At 34.8% G+C, this 22786-nt stretch overlaps 3 protein-coding genes and 1 long non-coding RNA gene across 5 annotated transcripts; 3 read left to right on the top strand and 1 right to left on the bottom strand.

The window, feature by feature from the left end:
* The first annotated feature begins 1803 nt into the window (after positions 1 to 1803).
* LOC109174119 (subtilisin-like protease SBT2.3) lies at positions 1804 to 8589 on the top strand. Its single transcript, XM_019323413.1, has 10 exons — positions 1804 to 2588; positions 3615 to 3759; positions 3847 to 4244; positions 4332 to 4427; positions 4947 to 5019; positions 5263 to 5545; positions 5965 to 6293; positions 6459 to 6729; positions 7476 to 7757; positions 7996 to 8589. The coding sequence occupies exons 1-10, from the start codon at positions 2299 to 2301 to the stop codon at positions 8415 to 8417; spliced, it is 2589 nt and encodes an 862-aa protein (XP_019178958.1). The 5' UTR covers positions 1804 to 2298; the 3' UTR covers positions 8418 to 8589.
* A 938-nt stretch (positions 8590 to 9527) lies between these two features.
* Positions 9528 to 15563, top strand: LOC109174121. Its single transcript, XR_002053020.1, has 3 exons — positions 9528 to 9613; positions 11051 to 11053; positions 15551 to 15563. It is a non-coding gene; the product is annotated as an uncharacterized LOC109174121 (long non-coding RNA).
* Positions 9585 to 17577, bottom strand: LOC109174120 (gamma-soluble NSF attachment protein). Of its 2 annotated transcripts, none has more exons than XM_019323415.1 (9): positions 17350 to 17577; positions 16863 to 16930; positions 16680 to 16764; positions 16419 to 16577; positions 11574 to 11711; positions 10962 to 11040; positions 10446 to 10525; positions 10067 to 10196; positions 9585 to 9887 (listed from the first exon to the last, which is right to left on the bottom strand). In XM_019323415.1, the coding sequence occupies exons 1-9, from the start codon at positions 17394 to 17396 to the stop codon at positions 9822 to 9824; spliced, it is 852 nt and encodes a 283-aa protein (XP_019178960.1). In that variant the 5' UTR covers positions 17397 to 17577; the 3' UTR covers positions 9585 to 9821. The 2 variants fall into 2 exon arrangements, with proteins under 2 accessions (XP_019178960.1, XP_019178959.1); XM_019323414.1 differs by having other exon boundaries at positions 9621 to 9895; positions 17350 to 17574.
* A 2723-nt stretch (positions 17578 to 20300) lies between these two features.
* On the top strand, positions 20301 to 22656 carry LOC109174063 (protein FAR1-RELATED SEQUENCE 5-like). The gene is made up of 3 exons (XM_019323356.1): positions 20301 to 21052; positions 21444 to 22443; positions 22555 to 22656. Exons 1-3 carry the CDS (start codon positions 20301 to 20303, stop codon positions 22654 to 22656), a joined length of 1854 nt encoding a protein of 617 aa, XP_019178901.1.
* Positions 22657 to 22786: the final 130 nt, after the last annotated feature.

Raw genomic sequence — 22786 nt, 5'->3', positions numbered from 1 at the left:
TCGCTCAACTCGTACTAACCACCAACCCAGAAATTCCTTTCGTTCTTGTGCTTGTTATTTTTCCTAAAAATATTATTTTCGTAGTAATATTTCGTAACATAAACTTATTAAAAAAACACATTATAAGTTTGGGTGAATTTGGAAAGGAAAATATTATCATGCGCAATCATTGTCAAGTATATAACCACTATAACCAATTTGGTTGGCGTGTGCGGTCATGTACTCTCATTAGGGGTGTAAACAAATCAAATATTTTTAATTCGATTCGTGATTCGAATACGAATCCGAATTCGAATACATATTTCGATTCAAATTTTATTTGAATACGAATACGAATCAGAGTATATTTGATTCGATTAATATTCAAATATATTCGAATATATATATTAAAACTTGAATTTGTAATTGAAATTTTTATGCTATTTAAAATTAAAATTTTATTACATTTTATCTTAATTTCTTGAAGAACTTCGAAAAAAAAAATTATTAAGTTAAGCATTTCGAATTCGAACATTCGAATCAAATCGAATATATTCAAATAATATAGCCGAATCGAATACGAATATGAATAGTTCTCAAAATAGTCGAATTTGAATCGAATAGCAAGATATTTGACTTACTTCGATTCGTTTACACCCCTAACTCTCATTCTTTAAGAGAGTTCGGGAGTTCACTCATCATATGAAAGAACCAATATCATTTCATTAACTTAGGTATTGTCAAATTAAAGTCAATATATGGGTTAAAAGTAACCAATTTTTTTTTTTTTTTTTTTTTTTTTTCAGAATTTGAAGCGTTATAGATATATATATATATATATATATATATATATATATATATATATATATATATATGGTTTTAATATAACTGAAGACAAATTTAAAGATTTTGGTTCAGGATAATTTATTTCATTCTTTCCAAGGATAATTTATTTCATCAACTTAGGTATGGTCAATGTCCGTTTCCAAAAAAAAAAAAGGTATGGTCAAAGTCAATATATGGGTCACAAGTAATCAATATTTTTTTACTAAAAAAAAAGTAATTATTATTATTATTATTATTATTATTATTATTATTATTATTATTAATATTATTATTTTTAAAAGAATTTGAATCCTCGTTTGCTTCGCGGAAAATATTTGAGGAAAAATGAAATTGAAATTACATGGAAAAAAATATCGTGAAAATTAATTACATTGTTTAGTTGGTGGGAAATAAATTACTGAAAATATCACTTGTTTGGTTGAGTTTGGAATGGTAAGAAATAGTAAGTATAAAGACAATTATACCCCTACAAAATTATACCAACAATAATCATAATGGTAATTAAGAATAATTGGTGATGACATAATTATCCTACTTATTTTCCATTAAAAAATATTTTCTCCTTCCTGAACCAACTAAAGAAAAATCTAATTTTCTCCAAATTCAAGAAAAACATTTTCCATGAATCAAACATGCCCTTAGATATATACTTTGGCAATATCATGTAAAAAGAAAGTAATAGTTAGAAATTGATTTTAATAGAGAAAGAAAACATGATTGTTGCATTTATGTTATGTATGTATAGTGGGAAGTACAAATACACAATGGTACGTAGATATATGGAAAATGACAAAAGAGAGAAAGAGAAAAGCAGATGTGGACGTGTAATGCAGTTTATGAAATGTGTTGTATTTTTCTTTTGGTATTGGTACTGCCCGTTGGAAGAAAGAAGACGAAAAAATGTGGAAAGCCGACACTTTTCGGAAGCCAACAAATTTAAGAAAAACATAAAACAAAAACATAATTTAACGTTCCAATTTCCCTTCCACCTTGCTCGCATTAGATAATTAACGCTTCTTCTTCTTCATATGCGCAGCACCCAAGAAAAAAGTTGGGCCATTTCACGGATTCTCCTTTTCTTTATCTTCTGCTTTATTTTTAGTGCCCTCCCACAGACCAGAGTTAATGGTGTGCTTGCTAGTTTGTTTGGGAGCTTTGGCTTTACAGTTGTAGTGCAAAAGGCTCTTCTCTTCTCTTCTCTTTGCTTTGCTTTCTGGGTTAATATTATACTGCATTTTGCCGCTTCTGCGAATGGGTAGTTCTTGAAAAACCCCAGAGAGAGAGAGCTCATTTTATTTCTTTTTGGTTGAATCTTCTGATTCTGCAAACTGGTACCTTTATTTCTTGAAAAAAATTCCATTTTTTTTTTTTTTGGGTTCTGCAAATGGGCACTTATTGTTATTGAAGATCAGAAAGGGTACTCTATTATTTTATTCATTTGTCTAGAATCCAGATTTGCTGGGAATTCTTGGTATGCAGAAAATGGGGAGGGTTTTTGGCATTATTAAGTTTGATCTTGTAATAATAATTATAGTAGCACTGTGTATGGGTATTTTTATGGGTGGGGTTTGGGCTCAAGGCAATGTTGCAGAAGAAGATAGTGATGGTGCAGTGTACATTGTGACTCTGAAACAAGCTCCTACTTCTCATATTCACTCTCTTTTCTCCGGAGAGCTCTCACTGAAGAAGAAGAAGAAGCATCATGCTCACTACAATATCTCCCATGGCAGTGCTTCTAGGAAAGCTAGATTTGATAAGCCTAGGTATTACTATTTCTTTTGAGTTAATACCCGATTTCGTCCTTCGACTTCCAAACTTGCTCAATTTCATACCAGCTGTGCAATTTTTACTTAAAATAATCCTTGGTCCAAACCAAAATAGTCATGGTTAGGACGTTTTGATTAACAATTGCATAGTTGGGATGGAATTGTTCAAGTTTGGAAGTCGAGAACTAAAGTGGTGAAATCGTAATAGTCAAGGGATCAAATTGGGTATTAACTGATTCTTTTCATTACTTATTCTCCTGATTACTGAACAGTATAGCTTTACTAGTTCTTCACGTGATTGGATTGTTTCTTTGAATGGCAGGTAGTTAAATTGAACAATTGGGGGTGTTTATATATGGCTATGGTTTTCTTGGTGTTTAATTGAGCCTTTTGTCTCTATCTTTCTAAATGCTTTTGTAAGACTGTTTGATAATGAAGTATCTATGTAATAGGGCAGTGCACTTTCTTGGTTTCTTTTTCGTTTTCTGATTTTTTTGGATGTCAAATAATATAGCTATACTATTTCTTCACGAGATTGAGTTGTTCCTTGGAATGGCAGGTAGTTGAGCCTTGAATGGTAGAGGGTATTTATGATTGTTGTTTTCTTGGCGTTTGATTGATCCTTTTTGACTTTTCTTTCGAATTGCTTCTTTAAGACTGTTTTTGGAAAAGGGTACTTAAATTTATGGAACGTTAGTGTTTTTGACTAGTAACTTTACACATTCAATTTCAGTGGAGATAATACTGCATAAATAAGTAAATGTTTAAATAGTTAAATACCAATCTGGATGCCAAACACCTTGTGCTCGGATGACACCCCTGTGGCTGAGGGAAGGTCACAGGATCGAACCCTAAAAGTACAGAACAGATATTACCTTGTAATAGAGTCAATAGTATTAAAAAAAAAAACCAATCTGGATAAGCGTTTAAATGCGAACCACCCTTCGTTTATTTATTTACTTTATTGAGTAAATTAGGACTTCATCAGTTGGGTAATGTAATTTATGTTTCTGTTTGAATCAGCAATGTTTCGGGACATCCTGGTTCTTACGTTTCTCGAATGCATGATTCTTTGTTGAGGAAGGTATTCAGAGGACAAAAGTATATGAAACTGTACAGCTACCACTACTTGATCAATGGATTTGCTCTGCTTGTCACTCCCCAACAGGTATATTTTAATTTGTTCAATACTTTAATGATCATTCATATTACATATTATATCTCTCTACCGATTTGTATTTTGGTTATTTCGAAGGCTGATAAACTCTCAATGAGGAAAGAAGTTTCAAATGTTGTTTTGGACTTCTCGGTCAGGACAGCAACCACTTATACACCTCAATTCCTGGGTCTACCTCAAGGGGCGTGGGCCCGGGAAGGTGGATACGTAACTGCTGGCGAAGGAATTGTTATTGGATTTATTGATACGGGAATTGATCCTACGCACCCGAGCTTCTCTGATAATACACCTGAAAAGCCATATCCAGTTCCGGAGCACTTTTCTGGTGTTTGTGAGGTCACTCGGGATTTCCCATCGGGATCCTGCAATAGAAAGCTTGTTGGCGCCCGTCATTTTGCAGCATCTGCTATAACCAGAGGGATATTTAATGCAACTCAGGATTATGCTTCACCATTTGATGGCGATGGACATGGGACGTGAGTATCTCTTTTCTTAAAGAACCCCTAGTTCTATACTAGTATTCCCATGCACATTTAATAAACACGTTTTTAATGGTGTTTCAGGCATACAGCTTCCATTGCAGCAGGGAACCACGGGATTCCAGTGGTTGTAGCTGAGCAGCAATTTGGTAATGCCAGTGGAATGGCTCCTCGCGCACAGTAAGACATCCAAAAGTTAGCCGTCATCTATTTAACAATAAATGTGCTTGTCATCGTGCTTATTGGAGTTATTGCTTAAGTGTGTAACATGTGTGTTGAGCATATAACCATTAATGTGCAATCCAACTATCAGCTTAGGCCTTTAGTTGAGATGGAGCACATGCTTCAATTTGGTATCAGAGCCATGACGTCATGGGTAGAGACATAATCGGCCCTCACACGTGAGGGGGCGTGTTGCATATGCTTCAATTGTGATTAACTGCTTCTCTCTCTCTCTCTCTCTTTTTCTATATATATGTATATGTATATGTAGAATCCTGTTCATATGAGAACCACTCCCTAGGTGAGAACCTGTGGTCTAAACCCTATTATCAATGCATTGAATGTTTTGTTTGCTTAAAAGGTTTTCTTCAGTAGATTGTGAAATTCATGGCTGAACTTGGTGGGTTTTGTATATTGCTCTTTAAACAACTTTATATTTGGCTAAGATATTGACTGGATCCAATGTTTTTTTTAAAGCATTGCTGTATACAAGGCATTGTACAAGAGTTTTGGCGGTTTTGCTGCGGATGTAGTTGCTGCAATTGACCAGGTTCACTTATAATTTTGGAATCATCGTTAAATTATAATTTTTGGATGTGTCAATTTATTTAGATTCGAAGAAACTTAGATACTGTTTTATGTTTCTTCAAAATCTAATACTAAATTACTAATGTACATGTCATATGTCCTGCCATTGTTCCTACTTTTCCTCCGTTGGCATGCCCCATTTTGGTCTACTATTTCCAATGAGGAATTGAGGATATCTTAAACTATATATATATTGCATTTGCAGGCAGCGCAGGATGGAGTAGACATAATAAGTTTGTCAATCACTCCAAACAGACGTCCTCCCGGAGTAGCAACTTTCTTTAACCCTATAGACATGGCCTTGCTGTCAGCGGTAAAGGCGGGTATATTTGTCGTTCAAGCAGCAGGCAATACTGGACCGTCACCAAAAAGCGTTTCTTCGTTCAGCCCGTGGATCTTTACTGTCGGTGCTTCCACACATGATAGGGCCTATAGTAACTCTATAGTCCTGGGAAACAATGTCACCATTTCTGGAGTTGGACTTGCACGTAAGTCTCAATTACTGTTGCAAAAATCCCGCTAGGTGCTGGCCATCTGCCTAGCGTATCACCATAATCGGTGGTCTAGGCCACCTAGGCGATGGCTTAGACTCTAGATAGCCGACTAGGCCGCCTAAGCGCTACCTAGGCACTAACCGCCTAGGCATCCTAGGCACCAACTAGGCCGTCTAGTCGGCTGATTAGCTATTGTTCCCTTCTTAAGTCTTATGAAATAAAAAAATACACATCGCCACCTAGCATTTTTTTCAACTAGGTTCTCAATTGCAGATTAATGCATTAAAAGATTAAATTCAATCAATTAGTTAGTCTAACTTGTGAGTTTATAAACCCATATGTTCTCTTATTTTTTCAATGTGGGACTCTTAACAAAATTAAAATGCTTCTTACTTGCTTTTGTTTCGGTGCAGCTGGAACGAATCAAAATGCAACGTACACACTGGTTTCTGCAATCGATGCTTTGAATGATACGACAGCTTCTGATGATATGTATGTGGGTGAATGCCAAGATGCCATTAATTTCAATCGAACCGTTGTTGAGGGGAATCTTTTAATATGTAGCTACTCTATCCGGTTTGTGCTTGGGCTTTCCACCATCAAACAGGCCTTGGAAACTGCCAGCAACCTCAGTGCAGCTGGTATTGTATTTTATATGGATCCTTTTGTCATAGGTTTTCAACTTAATCCTGTACCAATGAGATTGCCCGGCATTATAATTCCATCTCCAGATGATTCCAAGGTAAGTGCTTATTCTATGCTGAAATTCAGTCCTGATCCTCCTCGATTGTCATGTTTTGTGCTGTAACATGGCAAGAACTTGATCGAGACGGAGTGTTTCTGGGGAATTAGTCAACTTTGTTCTCATTTAGTAGCTAACATTCGTGAATTTTACTAATTCCCGCAGATTTTTCTCAAGTACTACAATTCGTCTCTGGAGAGAGATCAAGCGACCAACAAAGTTGTCAAGTCTGGGGCAGTTGCATGCATTTCAGGGGGAATTAAAGCAAATTTCAGCTTATCTGCTCCAAAGGTTATGTTTTATTCTGCTCGGGGGCCAGATCCGGAAGACAATTCTCTCAATGATGCAGATATCCTAAAACCAAACGTTGTTGCTCCTGGAAATTCAATATGGGCAGCTTGGAGCTCTGGCGGAACCGACTCCATGGAGTTTCTAGGTAGACTTTTGTGTCAGGATTAAACGCTTACCACTATACTAAAAGCTATAACTCACAGCGAAGACACAACTTTATTTCCTTATATACCGCCACCACATTATACCACTTGTTAGGATCAAGCGCTTACCACTACGCCAAAAGCTATACTCACAGCGAAGGCACAACTTTATTTCCTTATATACTGTCACCACATATACCACTTGTTAGGATCAAAGGCTTACCACTACACCAAAAGCTATAACTCACGGCAAAGGCACAACTTTATTTCTTTATATACCACCACCACATTTTCGAGAGATTGGGTGCTGGACTTAGCCCTTTACAAGCCTCCGCCCAACAATCCTCCTAGCCACCAATTGCTGGACTTGGCTCGTTACTGGCCTCTGCCCAACATTTTGGCAAATTATTGTGTGGACCATGGTCCAACACAATGTTATGTGGATCATAACAAAAAGTACATTATTTTTGTACTGAATGTACATTATACAATATAATGTACACTCAGAACAAAAATAATGTACATCCCCTGAATACAATGTACATTATTTTTGTACTGAATGTACATGATTTTACAGTAGACAATATGATCTACACAACTTGTGTGGACCATGGTCCACCCACTAATGATTGCAACATTATGGGATACAAAACAAACTTGTAGTTGTAGCTTCAATAATCATTAAGGCCATGCAATGGTGTCTCTCTTGTCAATATTAACTGACCAAGAGTCCATGAAACACTTTTAGGCGAGAACTTTGCAATGATGTCTGGAACAAGCATGGCTGCTCCACATGTCGCTGGTCTGGCAGCCTTGATCAAGCAGAAGTTCCCGACGTTCACTCCTGCAGCTATTGGATCTGTACTTTCGACAACAGCATCTGTGTATGACAAAGGCGGAGGCCCCATACTGGCCCAGCGTGCGTATGCTAACCCCGACGTGAACCAATCTCCTGCAACACCTTTTGATATGGGAAGTGGTTTCGTGAATGCAACTGCGGCATTGGATCCAGGGCTTATTCTTGATTCAAGTAAGTCACTAAGTTTTTTTTTTTAAAAAAGAAGAATCTAAAGGGGGAAATTAGGGATTGTTTGATACATTATGATATTATTATTGTGTATAATGTGAGTCAATGTTCCCATACAGACCTATGTTCATGATATAACCATTATTTAGTTATTTACCACCCTCCCCAAGATTTAAAATTATTCCTTTCAATTTTTTTAATTAATTTTTTTTTTTCAAGATTTAACATTCCCAACTTGTAGGCTACAATGACTATATGTCATTTCTGTGTGGCATCAACGGATCCACCCCTGTGGTTCTGAACTACACGAGCGAGAGCTGTGGCACCTCCACTTTGACTGGCATGGACCTCAACATGCCCTCGATCACAATTGCCAGGCTGAACCAATCCCGAGTGGTTCAACGAACCCTGACTAATGTGGGTGGCAGCGAATCATATGTTGTTGGGTGGAGTGCGCCTTACGGGGCTTCGGTGAAGGTAACGCCAACGCGGTTTTGTGTAGGAAGCGGGGAGAGTTTGAACTTGACCATATCGTTTAACGCGACTATGAACAACAGCAGCCCGAGTTTTGGAAGGATCGGGTTGTTTGGAAACCATGGCCATGTTGTAAACATTCCTTTGTCTGTCATTGTCAAAATTTCGTATAACACAACTAGTGCTTGATTGATACTTCTTCTCATCTTGTTATTTTGTATTTTTTGTATGCCCAAATTTTTTGAGTTATTAGCTCTGTAAAGATGTGTCCAAATGTAGATATAACTTTTACTGCCTTCATGAATCACTATGAGTATTAATCTGCTTAACATAAAACTACTTCTCCTCTCTCTTGCTTGTTCTAGTATTGTTATGTGCTGATAATTGTTACCTTTATCTTAACTATGCAACATTAGTAAGGTATATGCTTATTATTCTTGGAGAATTATTTAATCTCTAATCTTTTATCACAATTATTTAATTAGGTTTTTATCTTGAAATATTCTCACTTTAAAAAATAATGTATTTGTTGTAAAACCAAACGTATCTTCACGTGAATCGTAGTATCTTTTCCATATTAGGAAAGTAAGAGACATAATAATGTAGAGTAAAAAGTAAAGAAAGACAAAATATAATACATTAGTTTCAGGATAATTACAAGTTTATAAAGGATAAAAATGTATTTATCATAATACAATTTCTCTAACAATGTACACATTTATTTGCAACAGAATTAATGTCTAGTGTCTACTATCATCATAATTACAATTCACCATTATTTTCTCAATATACTTGTAATTCAAACTCACTCTTATATAATACTAGTATAATATTATAATAATATTAAAATTTTGTTTTATTTTTTAAAAATTAAAGTGTAAGCTTTACTTTAATTGGAAAATGTCAAATCAAATATGACATTTTCTGATTTGCAAGCCTAACAAGGAGAATATTAAAAAAAGAAAATAAAAAAAAAATCTTGCCCACGACCAAATTGGAAGGCTATTCCTCTTCTGGGTGTACTTAGAGTTTTCACTGGATACATTGACTAATTCTCTCACTGAATTGTAAACACTTCTTTTAAGTAGAACAACTGGCCTGGAGATTTAAGGCTGCTCCATACCCAAAGTCAAAGATCAAACCCCTTGATATTTGGTTAAAGACTTAAATATGAACAAATCTCTTCCCCTCAACCACACCCAGGCTATCAAAAGGGCTTAAACCTACCTCATGGTGTGATCATCAAATCAAATTGTTGTACCAAATAAGTAAAAATAAGACAATCTCACTTACCAAATGTACCAATAATTATTTACCAACATTTGGGAAATAAAGTTCCCTGGTTGGCTGTTTATATGAAACAAATAAAAAAGTCAATAACCATGGTGCAAGTATTCCAATCTGTGGAGTTTATCATACTGGCTTATATTACAGTGCTTGATCATTTCATATCTATCACGATATTCAAGCAACCAAAATCATAAAACAGCAAGTCACAAGGCTTTATCCAAGCAATCCAGAAAATGGTACACAAATGACAGATGTATTCATTGAAATGAAGACTAGGTAAGATCATCCTCATCAAGCTGTTCTTCATTGTCCCTTGTCGTGCCACTTCTGAATGCACTCACATCCCCTGTTGGTAGTTTCCTTGCAAGCCTAACAATCTGCACAGGTTTTGGAGTGTACGCTTAACATTGGTCAATAAGTAGAAGCATGCATCAATAGCACACCGAAATGCAACAGCTCACTTTACGATAAAGAACACAATGACTAGTCTTAAATAAAAGATGAATATATCATGAATTTATATCTAAAGTTCAGCAGAATTGAGTTACCGTGTGATCAAGATTTGTAACTATACTTGACTGACCAACGCGCTTGATTTCTTCTTCATCACCTTCTCTGTATGCAGAGAGAAACTTGCTAGCACAGCGACTTTGATCGCTATTCAAAAAGGTTTCAACCCTGAAAAGGAAAGAGAAATGCCATGATTTATAGATGATACAACTAGCTTTTTCCTAGTCTTGCAAAAATAGTTTTGATAGAATTCCGACTCATCAAGATGGTGTTTTAGGAACTTTAGCCAGGTTTCTAGTGTGGGTCTGCAATAGTGGAAGTGAAAGAATTGTGCTCACTGTCTCTTATTTCCCATTCCAATGCTGAAATAATGATTACACTCATTTATTTGAGAGGTGATGCAAGCTTGAAACTTACTGACAACAATCATTATAGCACTTTTCAGCTTCCTTGAAGTCATGAGTATATAGGTAGACAATGATTGCACTGAGGTATGCCTGTACCAAATAAATTCATTTAGAAATTTAACTATCTGTAAGAAAGAGTTCAAGCAATCCTAAAACTGTGTTATCATTAGTCATAGAGTGGATTCAATAATAAGTCATTAACAAAAGAACTGCAGAAAAGTCATAAACGTATTCCAAGCTAGCCAACATGCATGCATATATTTGGCAGTTAAGCACCTTCTCTCCATCATGAAAGATAAGAGCACAGTTGCTGTCTCATAAATGGAGTCAACAGAACCAAATGCATGAATATTATCATTGAGAAATCTGATTATTCTCCACTGAATAGATGAACGTGTTGACAACAGTATCAATTTGAAATAGAAATATGGATAAAATAAAAGTGTGGATATGCGCAGTGCGCACAGAAAATGCGGCAGATGACTTGCACAGATATCAATCAATATAAATTAGAAAGCTTTGAGACCTTGCATTGGCTATGAGTTGCATTACACTTATCAGCTGCCAAGGCCAATCTCAAAAGAATAGTTGCAGCATCTCCATACCTGTAGATAGTCAGTCCAAATCAACAATAACTGATCATCAGTACATGGAGCAATTTATTCTCAAATATATAAAGCATTAAGTTATGTGCACAGTTTCTTCAACTGGGTGATGACCATTTAAAATTAGAAATATATTACTCCATTAATACAAAAATCACCATAGACCATTAACTTTTAACTTCCAAGAAAATATTTTACCAAATTCCCACCCCACCCTCCTTTTCACTTGAAGTTGCCAAATTTACTTTTGGTTTGTCCCATTGGAATTGGTCAGTTTTGTAAATATAAACTATTCTGCTATTGTTGAAACACTCCTCTGTACAGTTTCATGTTGGAAATGCTTTGTACTTTCTAGTACTCAAAGACATCATCTAATACTACTTTTATTCCATGTTGGGTTCTGATGTCTTCAAAGAATGAGAATCCATATGTTCTATTTTTTAATAAGCATGTTAAGTTCTCGTCAAAAAAAAAATAAGCATGTTAAGTGGAGAGTGGCAGGATCAGGTGAACTAGAGGGAGTAATATCTCACTTCTCAAGCTTTACATAAACCCTTGACGCATCACGATAGAGATCAAATGCCATTTGGTCCTTGCCATCTTCTTCCAAAGCAGCGCAGGCTTCAGTGTAGAGTTGAACAGCTTCATCCGGGGCTGCATCTTCCAAGGCTCTAACAAAATAAATTTGAAAACAAAAGGTACAGTCTGAGTTAGGCCAAGATATTGTTATTGTTGAATGAAAAGGAGAAGAAAAAGATATGTAATAAGAAAAGCTTAATTTACAGTGGACTAATATATACATACAAGTGGTAGAGACCCTTAGACTACCCAATCTAGCTTAGTGAGAAGATAGTAACCTTCCAACCCTAGGAATTCAACACTCCCCAGTCCCCACAAGTTAAGCATGTATATCATAAGCCCCAAGCTTGTTTTAAATGAATTCAATCCTAGGCCCATATGAGATTTAGTCAATGTATCTGCCAACTAATCATTTGAGCCAACAAATGACTAACAAAAATTAGTTAAAGGGACATTTTGGTAGATATTAGATAAGGAACAGAAAACAAGGGCAAAGAGGGAAGGAGTGTGGCATTGTGAACACTGTTAGCCATGCTTTTTTATCAAAGTTCGAGGACGAATCCCCTCAAAGAGGGAGGGAATGTTGCAAATATGGTGGGGTAAGGCATAAGCTTGAGTTTGTTGTTAGAAAGGAATAAAACCTTTTGGGTGGCATTGTTTTATTTAAATTTAATTAATAGGTGGCAGCACAATTCTGTGATATGGAGGGATTTTGGTGTGAAATTGGTGTCTTGTTCTTTCCAATTCCTAGAATAAATAATGGAAGATTATGATTGATTTGGGTTCAAATGGCACAAAAAGGGGTCAATGCTTGCAAAAATCACCATGGCTAATTTGGACTAAACTATGCACGTGGGATTCAATTTGGATAGAGTTGCACATAAGAGGACTAATTTGTTGAGGTTTTTGGTGGCTTGGAATTCTAGATTAGATAGAATTTTAATCTGTTTAGGAGTTTTGTTTCCACTAGCCTTTGTCTATCTTTAGTTTAGATTTAATTTGTAAACATTAATAATCTTAATCATGTGGTGTATTTACGGCTGATGGGCTATAAATAAGCCACCATTTTTAGTTTGTAATTGGGATTTAAAAAGTATTTTGGAAATAGAAAACCATGAGTTTTTGGAAACTCGTATGCGAGTTTTTTTCCATGAATAAATCATGGTGATTTCTTGACTTATCAAGTGTAAACCCACTTGTGGCGTCTAACCCTATTTTCTTTTATTACTTTAAAACCAAGTTTGTGGTGAGAATCATAACCAAAATCCAAAAACAATCCCTTTGACCCTTTTACCCAATCCCCATTTCAACATACACATTTAAACCAAACCTAATAAATCACGACTTTTATATTTTAATGGGAAAGTGGAGAAAAAGATTGAGACATACAAGGAAAGAGACCAAGAGGATGTAATTTGATTGAATAGAAAAGCAATGTTGCAAAAATGAGCCTAGGCACTAGGCGCCCCTAGGCCGATGCGTATTGCCGTATTCTGATGTAGGCCCCCATTTAGACGGCCGTCCGACTAGTCGGCCGAGTTGACCAACTAGTCGACAAGTTGGTCATATTCCGTTGTGTGTTGCCACTGCCATCATTGGAGTTTGCACCCTCGCAATCACCCATCACTTGGTTGCCCATCATAGGCGTAGCTCGCCGCCTCACCCATCGCCTTCACAGAGCCCCTAGCATTGTCAGACGATTGGATTTCCTTCGCGTGTCAAAGCCCATAGTTGCAACTCGATATCGCCGCTTGGAAGTCATCTACTCATCACCGTTGATGAAGTTGAAGAGTGATGGTAGTGCTTTATCGGTGGAAATATGAAATTTTGAAACTTGAAATTAGGGTTAGATTTTTAGTCTTTGGAGTGTTTGGGCTTGGGCTAAACTTTTAGGCTTTGGGCTAGACTTTCAAGTTTTGAGCTAGGGTTAGGCTTTAGTGCTTTATTGTTTTATCAAATGTAATAAAACATTAAATAAATATTATTAAGGAACCTAGGCGGTGACTAGGCGCCCATCCACCGCCCAATAAGCCCTTTTACAACCTTGTAGAGAAGAGTTATAGGAGATATGAATATATGATCAAAGGCACCTGGATGGCTGGGTTGAGGATCCATGGTCCAAGAGGGTTGAGAGAGACAAGGGCAAAAAGAGATCCTTCAAGTATGACTGCCCAATCAAGCCTAGTAAAAATAATTAACTAGATGATTGGACAGTTATGTTGAAAACTAAAGGGTTAGGTTTATCTATAGGGTTGTGTCTGTTTATGAATAGGTGTCAGTTATGGGTAGTTACTTACAGTTATGTATTTGTGTATATATATGTACTGTGTTTCTGTATTAGAAACAGAGAGAATACCAATATAATTTCAGTTTTATATTCATTTCCTAGTCTTGATTCTTCATATTGCTTCCGCCTAACTGGCAGGTGGTATTATTCTCCACCCGCCAGGCCATTCCATCTTCCAAATTCAACATGGTATCAGAGCCTACTTTCCTAGGGTATTTCAAACATCAAAGTTGTATTTTTCCTTGTGATGTATTCTCCGGTGAAAATTCCAGATTGTTGTTTTGCCCTTGGACCTTTTGGTGAAGTTTGAAGGCTTTTTGGGTTGGTTCCAAACCTCTTTCCGGGGTGTTTTTAGTATAACCGTATTTGTTTCTTTATATTCTGTATACCATACTTAATCCCTAGGGTTTTCATGTTTGGCACCTTGTTTATTTTCGAAAGCTTCTTTTGTTATTCACTTATCCTATAAGAGGTATAAACAACAATCATGTGGTTTTCTCGGTATTCATACAACAATCTATGGGCTCTACTACATCCCCTTTGCTGCTCATGATTTGGTTGCTCTACCATTCTTGATGGAGATTGTTGATTGGCAAATCCTAGAATGCTTATGTTGCTGTGAGGGTGTTCGTGTTAATCTTCGCCCTTGGTGACTTCATTCCCAAGGTTGTTTGTGACAAACTTCGCCCTGGTGCCTTCATTCCCAAGGGTTGTTTATAGCATTGTTCCTCCGAAGCCATCCAACACTGTTATTCTCTAGCTGCTTTTAATCTTCATTTGTAATGTAGAGTGTATGTTTTAATCCAAGCTTGGAACTTCTAGATGTTCCAGCTTGAGGGGGAGTGTTGAAAACTAAAGGGTTAGGTTTATCTATAGGGTTGTGTCTGTTTATGAATAGGTGTCAATTATGGGTAGTTACTTACAGTTATGTATTTGTGTATATATATGTACTGTGTTTCTGTATTAGAAACAGAGAGAATACCAATATAATTTCAGTTTTATATTCATTTCCTAGTCTTGATTCTTCATATTGCTTCAGCCTAATACCACCTGCCAGGCCATTCCATCTTCCAAATTCAACAAGGACTACCTATTTTTTTTTTTAATACTATTGACTCTATTACAATACTACATATACGACATTGTAATAGAGACAGTTAGGACTACCTTAGTAACTCTATAGTTACTCCTTAATAATAATATTATTATCATTATTATTATTATTTGTGGGGCGGGGGGGGGGGGGGGGTGGGGGCTAGGGTTTGAACACATTTAGTTTAGCACATCATTTCATTATTTATAATTTTTTACTTTAGTACATTACAACAATTGCTTGAAAAAAAAAACTCAACACATGTAATGGACTGAACATTCAATTTCCAAAGGGGAAAGATAAAAGAAAATACAAAAATTAGAAAGATACATAATCAACAAAAGCAGCACTCAAAATAATACAGCCATAAAAGAAAGCTATGGCTACGGGTTCACCTTTATCTGGCCACATCAAAACAAAAAAGGAAAAAAAGGGAAAATGCATGTCCAAGTGTGGTTTTGTCAAAGGAGTGAGACAAATAGATGGCCCCAAAATTAGTGTTAGTGACTTAGTGCTTCAATGATTGGGATGGAACAAGAAATGAGTAATAGTAAAGCAACATTAAACTAAATTTTAGAAAAGCCTTGATCTTCAGCACAGCTAAGCTTTAACCCTAATCTAGCAGGGCCCAAGGATATGGCCTACAGTGCTTCATCTGTCATGAGCCATTGAGCGTATCTTTATTTAAAAACTTCAATACAAGCAAGTCTTCCCTTATCTTCTATATAATCATTCTTGCTAACTAGATCATCCACAAGTTTGAAAAAGTAAAAAGAACCTTAAACGATTTTCTCCCAGTGCATCCTTAACAGACATCCCATACTAATAATCTCTAGTTCTGTTTCTTCTGCAGCTAATAATGGAGTGCATTCTGTAAGAATCATCCCATTTTAAGCAGGGATTTAATATTTACATTAGTTGCCTAGTTGGTACGAAATCTTTACTAGGGTATGCCTTATTCAGTGAAGGAGGCATTAGCTGCATGGCATCAAGGTCTGATCACAATCAGAAAAGTGAATCTTTATATTTCAGATATTCCTGACAGCCTCTTTTGGTTACTTCTCCCCAAAGGGAAATATCATAACTTTTGAGGAACTCTAAAACAATAGTCTAGAGAATTGTTTTTTGAAAGAACTTTTCTGAGGTGTAAAGAGGATTCGCAGCCCTGTTTCACCCATTTCTTAGATTGGCTGAAAGTTGTATGGGGTGTGCTGCAAATCAGTGACACCCTCTTAATGCCTAGTGAATAGAAATGACCTTTTTAAGTAGTGAACAGAAAATGAGTAAAGAAAATATACACCATGATAACCCACCACAACAAAGTAGGATGCCATTAGTAACTTAAAAGTATGCTTAGCAAAGGAAGATTAAATACAAGGAACCAAAACGTGATTGGAAGAGTGTCCAACAGAAGCATACCGGGCACCTTTAGCAAGAGCATCAGATGCAGGTTGTGCCCTTCCACACTCACTGTACAATTCATATGCCCGTCTATAAAAGTCAGCAACTTCACGCCAATTGCCTAACTCCTTTGCCATGGCGGCAGCAGATTCCATAAGTTTGGCTGCATCCCAAGGCCTTCACTTGTCAAGGATGCTTGGGATTCAAAAGAGGAACAAGAGAAATATAACATACAAGGAAAAAAATTTGATGGGAAACTAAATATAGTGAGCAGGATACGAGGACAGCATCTCTTGTCCTTTTGAAGCTTTCTCAAATGCTGTTTTTGCTTGCTCATACTTTTTTGCGAGCCTAAATCCATTAGCTGAAAGAAAAGAGTCACATAAACAAATTGCAAATATACAGTAATGTCCAACTTATGCCTTAGTCTTTATCCTCAAGAGTAGAAACGTATGACAATACCTGCCTGCTCATACAAACTGGTAGCATTCTTCCAATCAGCAGTCCACCTTGTAAAACTCAGTTTTGTTCTACAGAGATGAACAATACAACTGATAAATGCAACTAATTCATCACTGATGGCATAAGATCCAAGGATACTCAGTATTGTCTCTTAAGATTGCTGATTCATACATGTAATAATAGTAATCAGAATGCCACAACTTAAGCAAAAACAAATTAAAGAATGACTTTTCGCATAAACATAAATTAAATGCTACTAGACATGAGAACCAGAGAGATTTCAATCGGGCATTTGAAGGAAATAAAATTCCTTCAAAAGAAATCAAAACAATCGTCCTATAATTTACATTCTTGTATGTGTGGGTGTTTTTTTAAAATGAAAATTTCTTCAGAATTAGAATTGATCGAGATGAATAATTAACGAGTGATCACCATAACACTATAGTAGCGTATATGAAATGTACAGAGAGAGGAAGAGAGAGTGTACAGTTTATCCGCTTTGGAGAGCAACTTTGCGTGATCGGAAGAAGCCATGGGTGTGATGAGAGTTGTGGGGGTTTCCAACCCGAAGGGCAGATCCGATTTGAATCCGAATTGGTCGGCTTCTTTTTCTGTAAAATGTAATCTTTTGGAATGCAACAGAGAAGACTACTTGCTTAAGCAAGCACGAAACTTACAGGCAGCATAGTCGGAGTAGAAGATCAATATACAGTTTGTACACATTAGTTTAATTAATTAAAAAAAAAAAAAAGTACCCTTCAAAACAAAACAAAAAAAAAATGGTAAATTAAGCCATCTATAAGATATTAGACTTTTAAATTTTTGAAAGGTGCAATTAAATATCTCAACTTATTAAATCGATCAAATAAATTCAATTTATCAATAATCAGGTTATTGATTTAATCACCTTCTTAAGATGGAAGGCGATATGCGTCCGGTTGCCTTCTTCAGATTGAAGAAGGCGACTACTAATTTTCTTCTTCATAGATAATAAAAATTGACGACCGTTCGCCAGTCGTTGGTCGTCAATTTCACCGCTAGAGTTCAATTAACCAATTATTTCATGTGGATAATCAATTATTGAGTCTAAATGCACCAAAATGACAAATTAGAGTGTTTAATTGTAACTTTTAAAAGTTTAGAGGTCTAATTGTCCTTCTTGTATAAAGTTGGAAGGCATATTTAACATTTTTTCTATTAAAAAAATTATAGCAAACAAATTCTTGGTTAAAATTTGTTAAAAAAAAAAAAGAAGAAAAAGAGAAGGAAAATTGCATTATTTTACTTTCTAATTAATTAATAATGAGGTGTGATAGTACTTTTAATAGTCATTAAGGTATCACATTTTTTTTAGAGTTAATACCCAAAATCGTCATCGACTATAGTGATTTTTCCCAATTTCGTCCTAAACGACTTTGGTAACCTAATATCGTCCCAAACTTTTGTGTTTCGCTCAATTTAGTCCTCCATTTGTTATTTCGTCAAATTGGTGTTAAATAAAGGGACAATTCAGTAATGTCAATATTGATCTCTCTTTACTTTCAACTTGTGAAGTGCGAAATTCCTCTGTCTTGTACGAATTACACCCAGAATTACTACCGGACCTGCAAATCAAATTTTATATTCGCAGTTTTAGGAGTAATTCTGGGAGTAATTCGTAAAAAAAATGGATTTCGCAGTTCACATGTCTATGAGTAAAGAGATGTCAATATTAAAATTACTGAATTGTCTATTTATTTAACACCAAATGGACAGAATAACAAATGAGGGACTAAATTGAGCAAAAACACAAAAGTCTGGGACTAAATTGAGCGAAACACAAAAGTCTAGGACGATATTAGGTCACCAAAGTCGTTTAGGACGAAATTGAGAAAAATCACTATAGTCGAGGACGATTTTAGGTATTAACTCTTTTTTTTTTTTTTTTTTTTTTTTTTTTATTGACTCTATTACAAGATAATTGGTCAATACGTCAGTCGCCACCACCAAGGTTTAATCCTGTGACCTTCCGTCAAGGAGAACCACATAGATGTCATATGAGCACAAAGTGTTTAATATTTAAGGTATGACATCTAGTCTTTATTTTGATGGAAAAAATTATTTTGGTTTGAAACCTAAACAATATTAATATAAAAATGACAAAATTGTATTTACAGTTTGATTTTTTTTTTTTTTTTTTTCCTTATAACTCAAATGAATGTTTGTCAATATTTGATACACCGCCCAGTGTATAGATGCTATACACTGGCGGTGAATGAGGAGATAATACATCATTAAAGAATAAAATCAATGTTAATCGGGTCCTTTTTTACAAAATATCTAAGACTTGTATTCTTTTAGGAAACTCTTTTATTTATAATTAACAAAATATATCTACTTTCCAAAACATATTTATTACTTAATTATTATATATTTAATTATCTAAGTAGAAATAATGAAAACCATTCTTTTATTTTTAATTATCACGTATCACAAATATTAATCTTGTACGTATCACTTATAATAATAATAATAATAATAATAATAATAAATTTCTAAATATCATTCCTGTAAAAAAATTCAACATACATTCATTATCTAATTATTTCTTCTTTTGTTTTAAGAAATTATTTCTAAATTATTATATTTATAACTAACAATACTTTAATTTTAATTAACAAAAATCATCTAATTTTCTATATGTATCTTAACTCCTAAATCTATTTAAACCTCTAAACTCCTAAATTTAAATTACAACCTTAGTCACTATTAGAAACAATTGCAACATCTTGTAAGAAAATATATTCATCAAAATCCAAATTTTCTCTGTTAGAAGAACCCAACCTGTCATCGTTTTTCTCTGTCTGAATCTTTATCAGTATTCTATTAGTAAAGAGTTCTCTTCAGGTAAGTTGTTTTTTATATCTATTTTTTATTGTTGAAATTCTCTTGTAAGTTTTTTTTTTTTTTTTTTTTTTTGAATGCCTCTTGTAAGTTATTAATAATAATAATATTATTATTATTATTTTAATTTGTAAACTCTAAAAAACTATAGTTTTGATATAAAGTGGAAAGATTGAGTTTGGAACTTGATTTATGCGTTTTGGGTCTCCAATTTTAGGAGCATAATATGTATAATTTTGTTAGTGGCTAACAATGATGAACATTGTAATGACTATATTTTTCACCTCTCATATGTTTTCTCTTTTTACTATTTTGGTACTTGGTGACAATAGTCTTTAAACTGAAATATGCTCCTATTCATGGGTTTACTTGTGTTCTAATCCATTTATATATTTCTTTATAGATTAATGATGGCTACTTTCCATGATAATAAAGACCATAATATAGTTGAAATTGAAGAAGATCATGGTTGTGAAATTACTACAGAATTGAGTGAAAGCAATCATGATGAATTAGTGAATAGTGGTGAATTTAATATAGTTGAGATTGAACAAAATGCCAGTGCAGAGTGATGTGAATAATGAGACAATAGAGTTATGTATTGGAATGGAGTTTCAATCACTAGATGATGCTTTAATGTGCTATACTAATTATGCAAAACAAGAAGGTTTTGAAATTCGCAAAAACCGCATACAAAAGTCTAGAAAGAATCAAATGGTTATTGGACAAGAGTTTGTTTGTTCAAAAGAAGGTTACCGTGCAAAAAAATATTTAGAGCGAGACAATAAGAAAAAACCTCCATCTGATGAAACACGCATGGGATGCAAAGCCATGATTTATGTATCTAGAAAAGACGAAGACAAATGGATAATATCTAAATTTACTAGAGATCATAATCATGTGCTTGCTTCTTCTAGTAGTGCTCGATTTCATCGAGTTCATAGAAAGAGGACAAAATCTCAAAGAAATTTGATTGACGTGCTTGATGAATCTGGAATTCGTCCTAGTAAAATAATGTCAGTTTTGGTTACTGAATCTGGAGGAATAGATAGGGTCGGTTGTACTGAGCGAGATATTCAAAATTATTTAAGTAACAAAAGGCAAAAGCAACTTGAGAAAGGAGATGCACAAGCAATGTTGAATTATTTTAAGGAGTGTCAATCTAAAAATCCAGGATTTTTTTATGCAATACAAATGGACACAGAAGGTCAACTAGCGAATTGTTTTTGGGTAGATTCAAGGTCTAGAGTGGCTTATAAATTTTTTGGAGATGTTGTGACTTTTGACCCAACTTATTTGACAAATAGGTATAAAATGCCATTTGTTCCTTTCACTGGAGTCAATCACCATCACCAGTCCATTTTATTTGGTTGTGCTTTATTATGGGATGAGACAGTGGAAGCATTTGTTTGGCTATTGAATACTTGGTTAGGAGCAATGGATGGATGCCATCCAAAAACAATAATTACAGATATAAGATACAGTTATAACTACTGCAATTGCAAAGGTCTTGCCAATACTGCACATCATCATGTGGCATATTGAGAAAAAATTTCCTAAAAATCTTAGCCATGTTTATCATAAGTTTGATGATTTTAAGTTTCAATTTTCACATTGTATCCATAGGATATATATCCCGAATGACTTTGAAGTAGAATGGGAAAAAATTCTTGACAAGTATGGTTTACGATGAAATAGTTGGCTTGAGAAGTTGTATTCCATTCGTGAAAAATGGATTCCTGCTTATGTACTTACTAGTTTTTGTGCTGGAATGTCTACTACTCAAAGAAGTGAAAGTATGAATAAGTACTTTAAAGATTATATAAATGCTAATACACCAATAAGTAAGTTTGTTGTTCAATATGACAAGGCTCTTGACGCAAGGTACAATAAAGAAAGGGAGAAAACCTTCAAAACATTGAATTCAAAACCTATCTTAAAGACATTGTACCCAATGGAGGAAGAAGCTTCAAATGTTTATACAAGAAAGAGGTTTAGAATGTTTCAAGACGAATTGATTCATTCTCAGCAATTTGTTGCAAAAAAAATTATTACTATTGAGCATGAGTCTGTATATAGGGTGCATGAGTTTGACAAAGAAAAATCAGAGTACATAGTGACATTCATGAGTTCGTCAACAACCATAGAGTGCTCATGTCACATGTTTGAATTTTTGGGCATCCTTTGTAGACATCAGTTGATGGTTCTTATCAAGAAAAATGTGTACTCTTTACCGAAGCACTACATTTTAAAAAGGTGGACAACAGATGCTAAAAAGGGAGAAATTACAAGCACATCAAATAAAGAAGAGATGAGTGATGTCAATATGTGTTCAACAACATTGTTTAATAATATCATGGTTCACTCATTACAACTTTCTGAAAAAGTTTCACGTTCAAAAAAGCATTATGACACCACAATAGAAGGCATGCAATGTTTATTCAAAAAGTTAGATGCATTGAAGATTGATGATGGCATAACTAGTAGCACTGGTTGTTTGACAAGCATCATAAGTCATCAAGATGATGATGATAATAATGTAGCAATGCGCGATCCTCCTCGTGTGACTACTAAAGGTCGTCCTCAGTCTATCAGAATGAAAGGAGCTTTAGAGCTTAAAAGTAATGGAGTTACATGTTCAACTTGCAAAAAGAAAGGGCATACCAAGCATACTTGTACACTGAAAAATAAAAATATGGTATGTAGTATGAACTTATTTTATAGTTCCATTTAAATTTTTTATTTTTAAATATTATTTAATGTTCATAATAATAATTCTCTAATCTCTTATTGTAGAATTTAATTGCAGATGGACAACAATCGCCAATTGGGACAAATGAAAAGAACTGATTTTGATGAGAATAATGAAGACATAAAGAAATGTGGCTCGTTTTATGTTTCATCGTCCTAGTTTGCAAATTTAATTTTTTACATTATTGGATATTGTTGTATGGAGTGTATTACATTATAACTTTTTAATAAGTTTTAAGATATAATTTGACTATTACATAATATTTTATTAAGTGTTGATTTTATACATT

Source organism: Ipomoea nil, unplaced genomic scaffold (genome assembly GCF_001879475.1).
Source record: "Ipomoea nil cultivar Tokyo-kokei standard unplaced genomic scaffold, Asagao_1.1 scaffold0519, whole genome shotgun sequence".
Taxonomy (NCBI): Eukaryota; Viridiplantae; Streptophyta; class Magnoliopsida; order Solanales; family Convolvulaceae; genus Ipomoea; species Ipomoea nil.
This window is presented reverse-complemented; position numbering and strand designations above follow the sequence as displayed.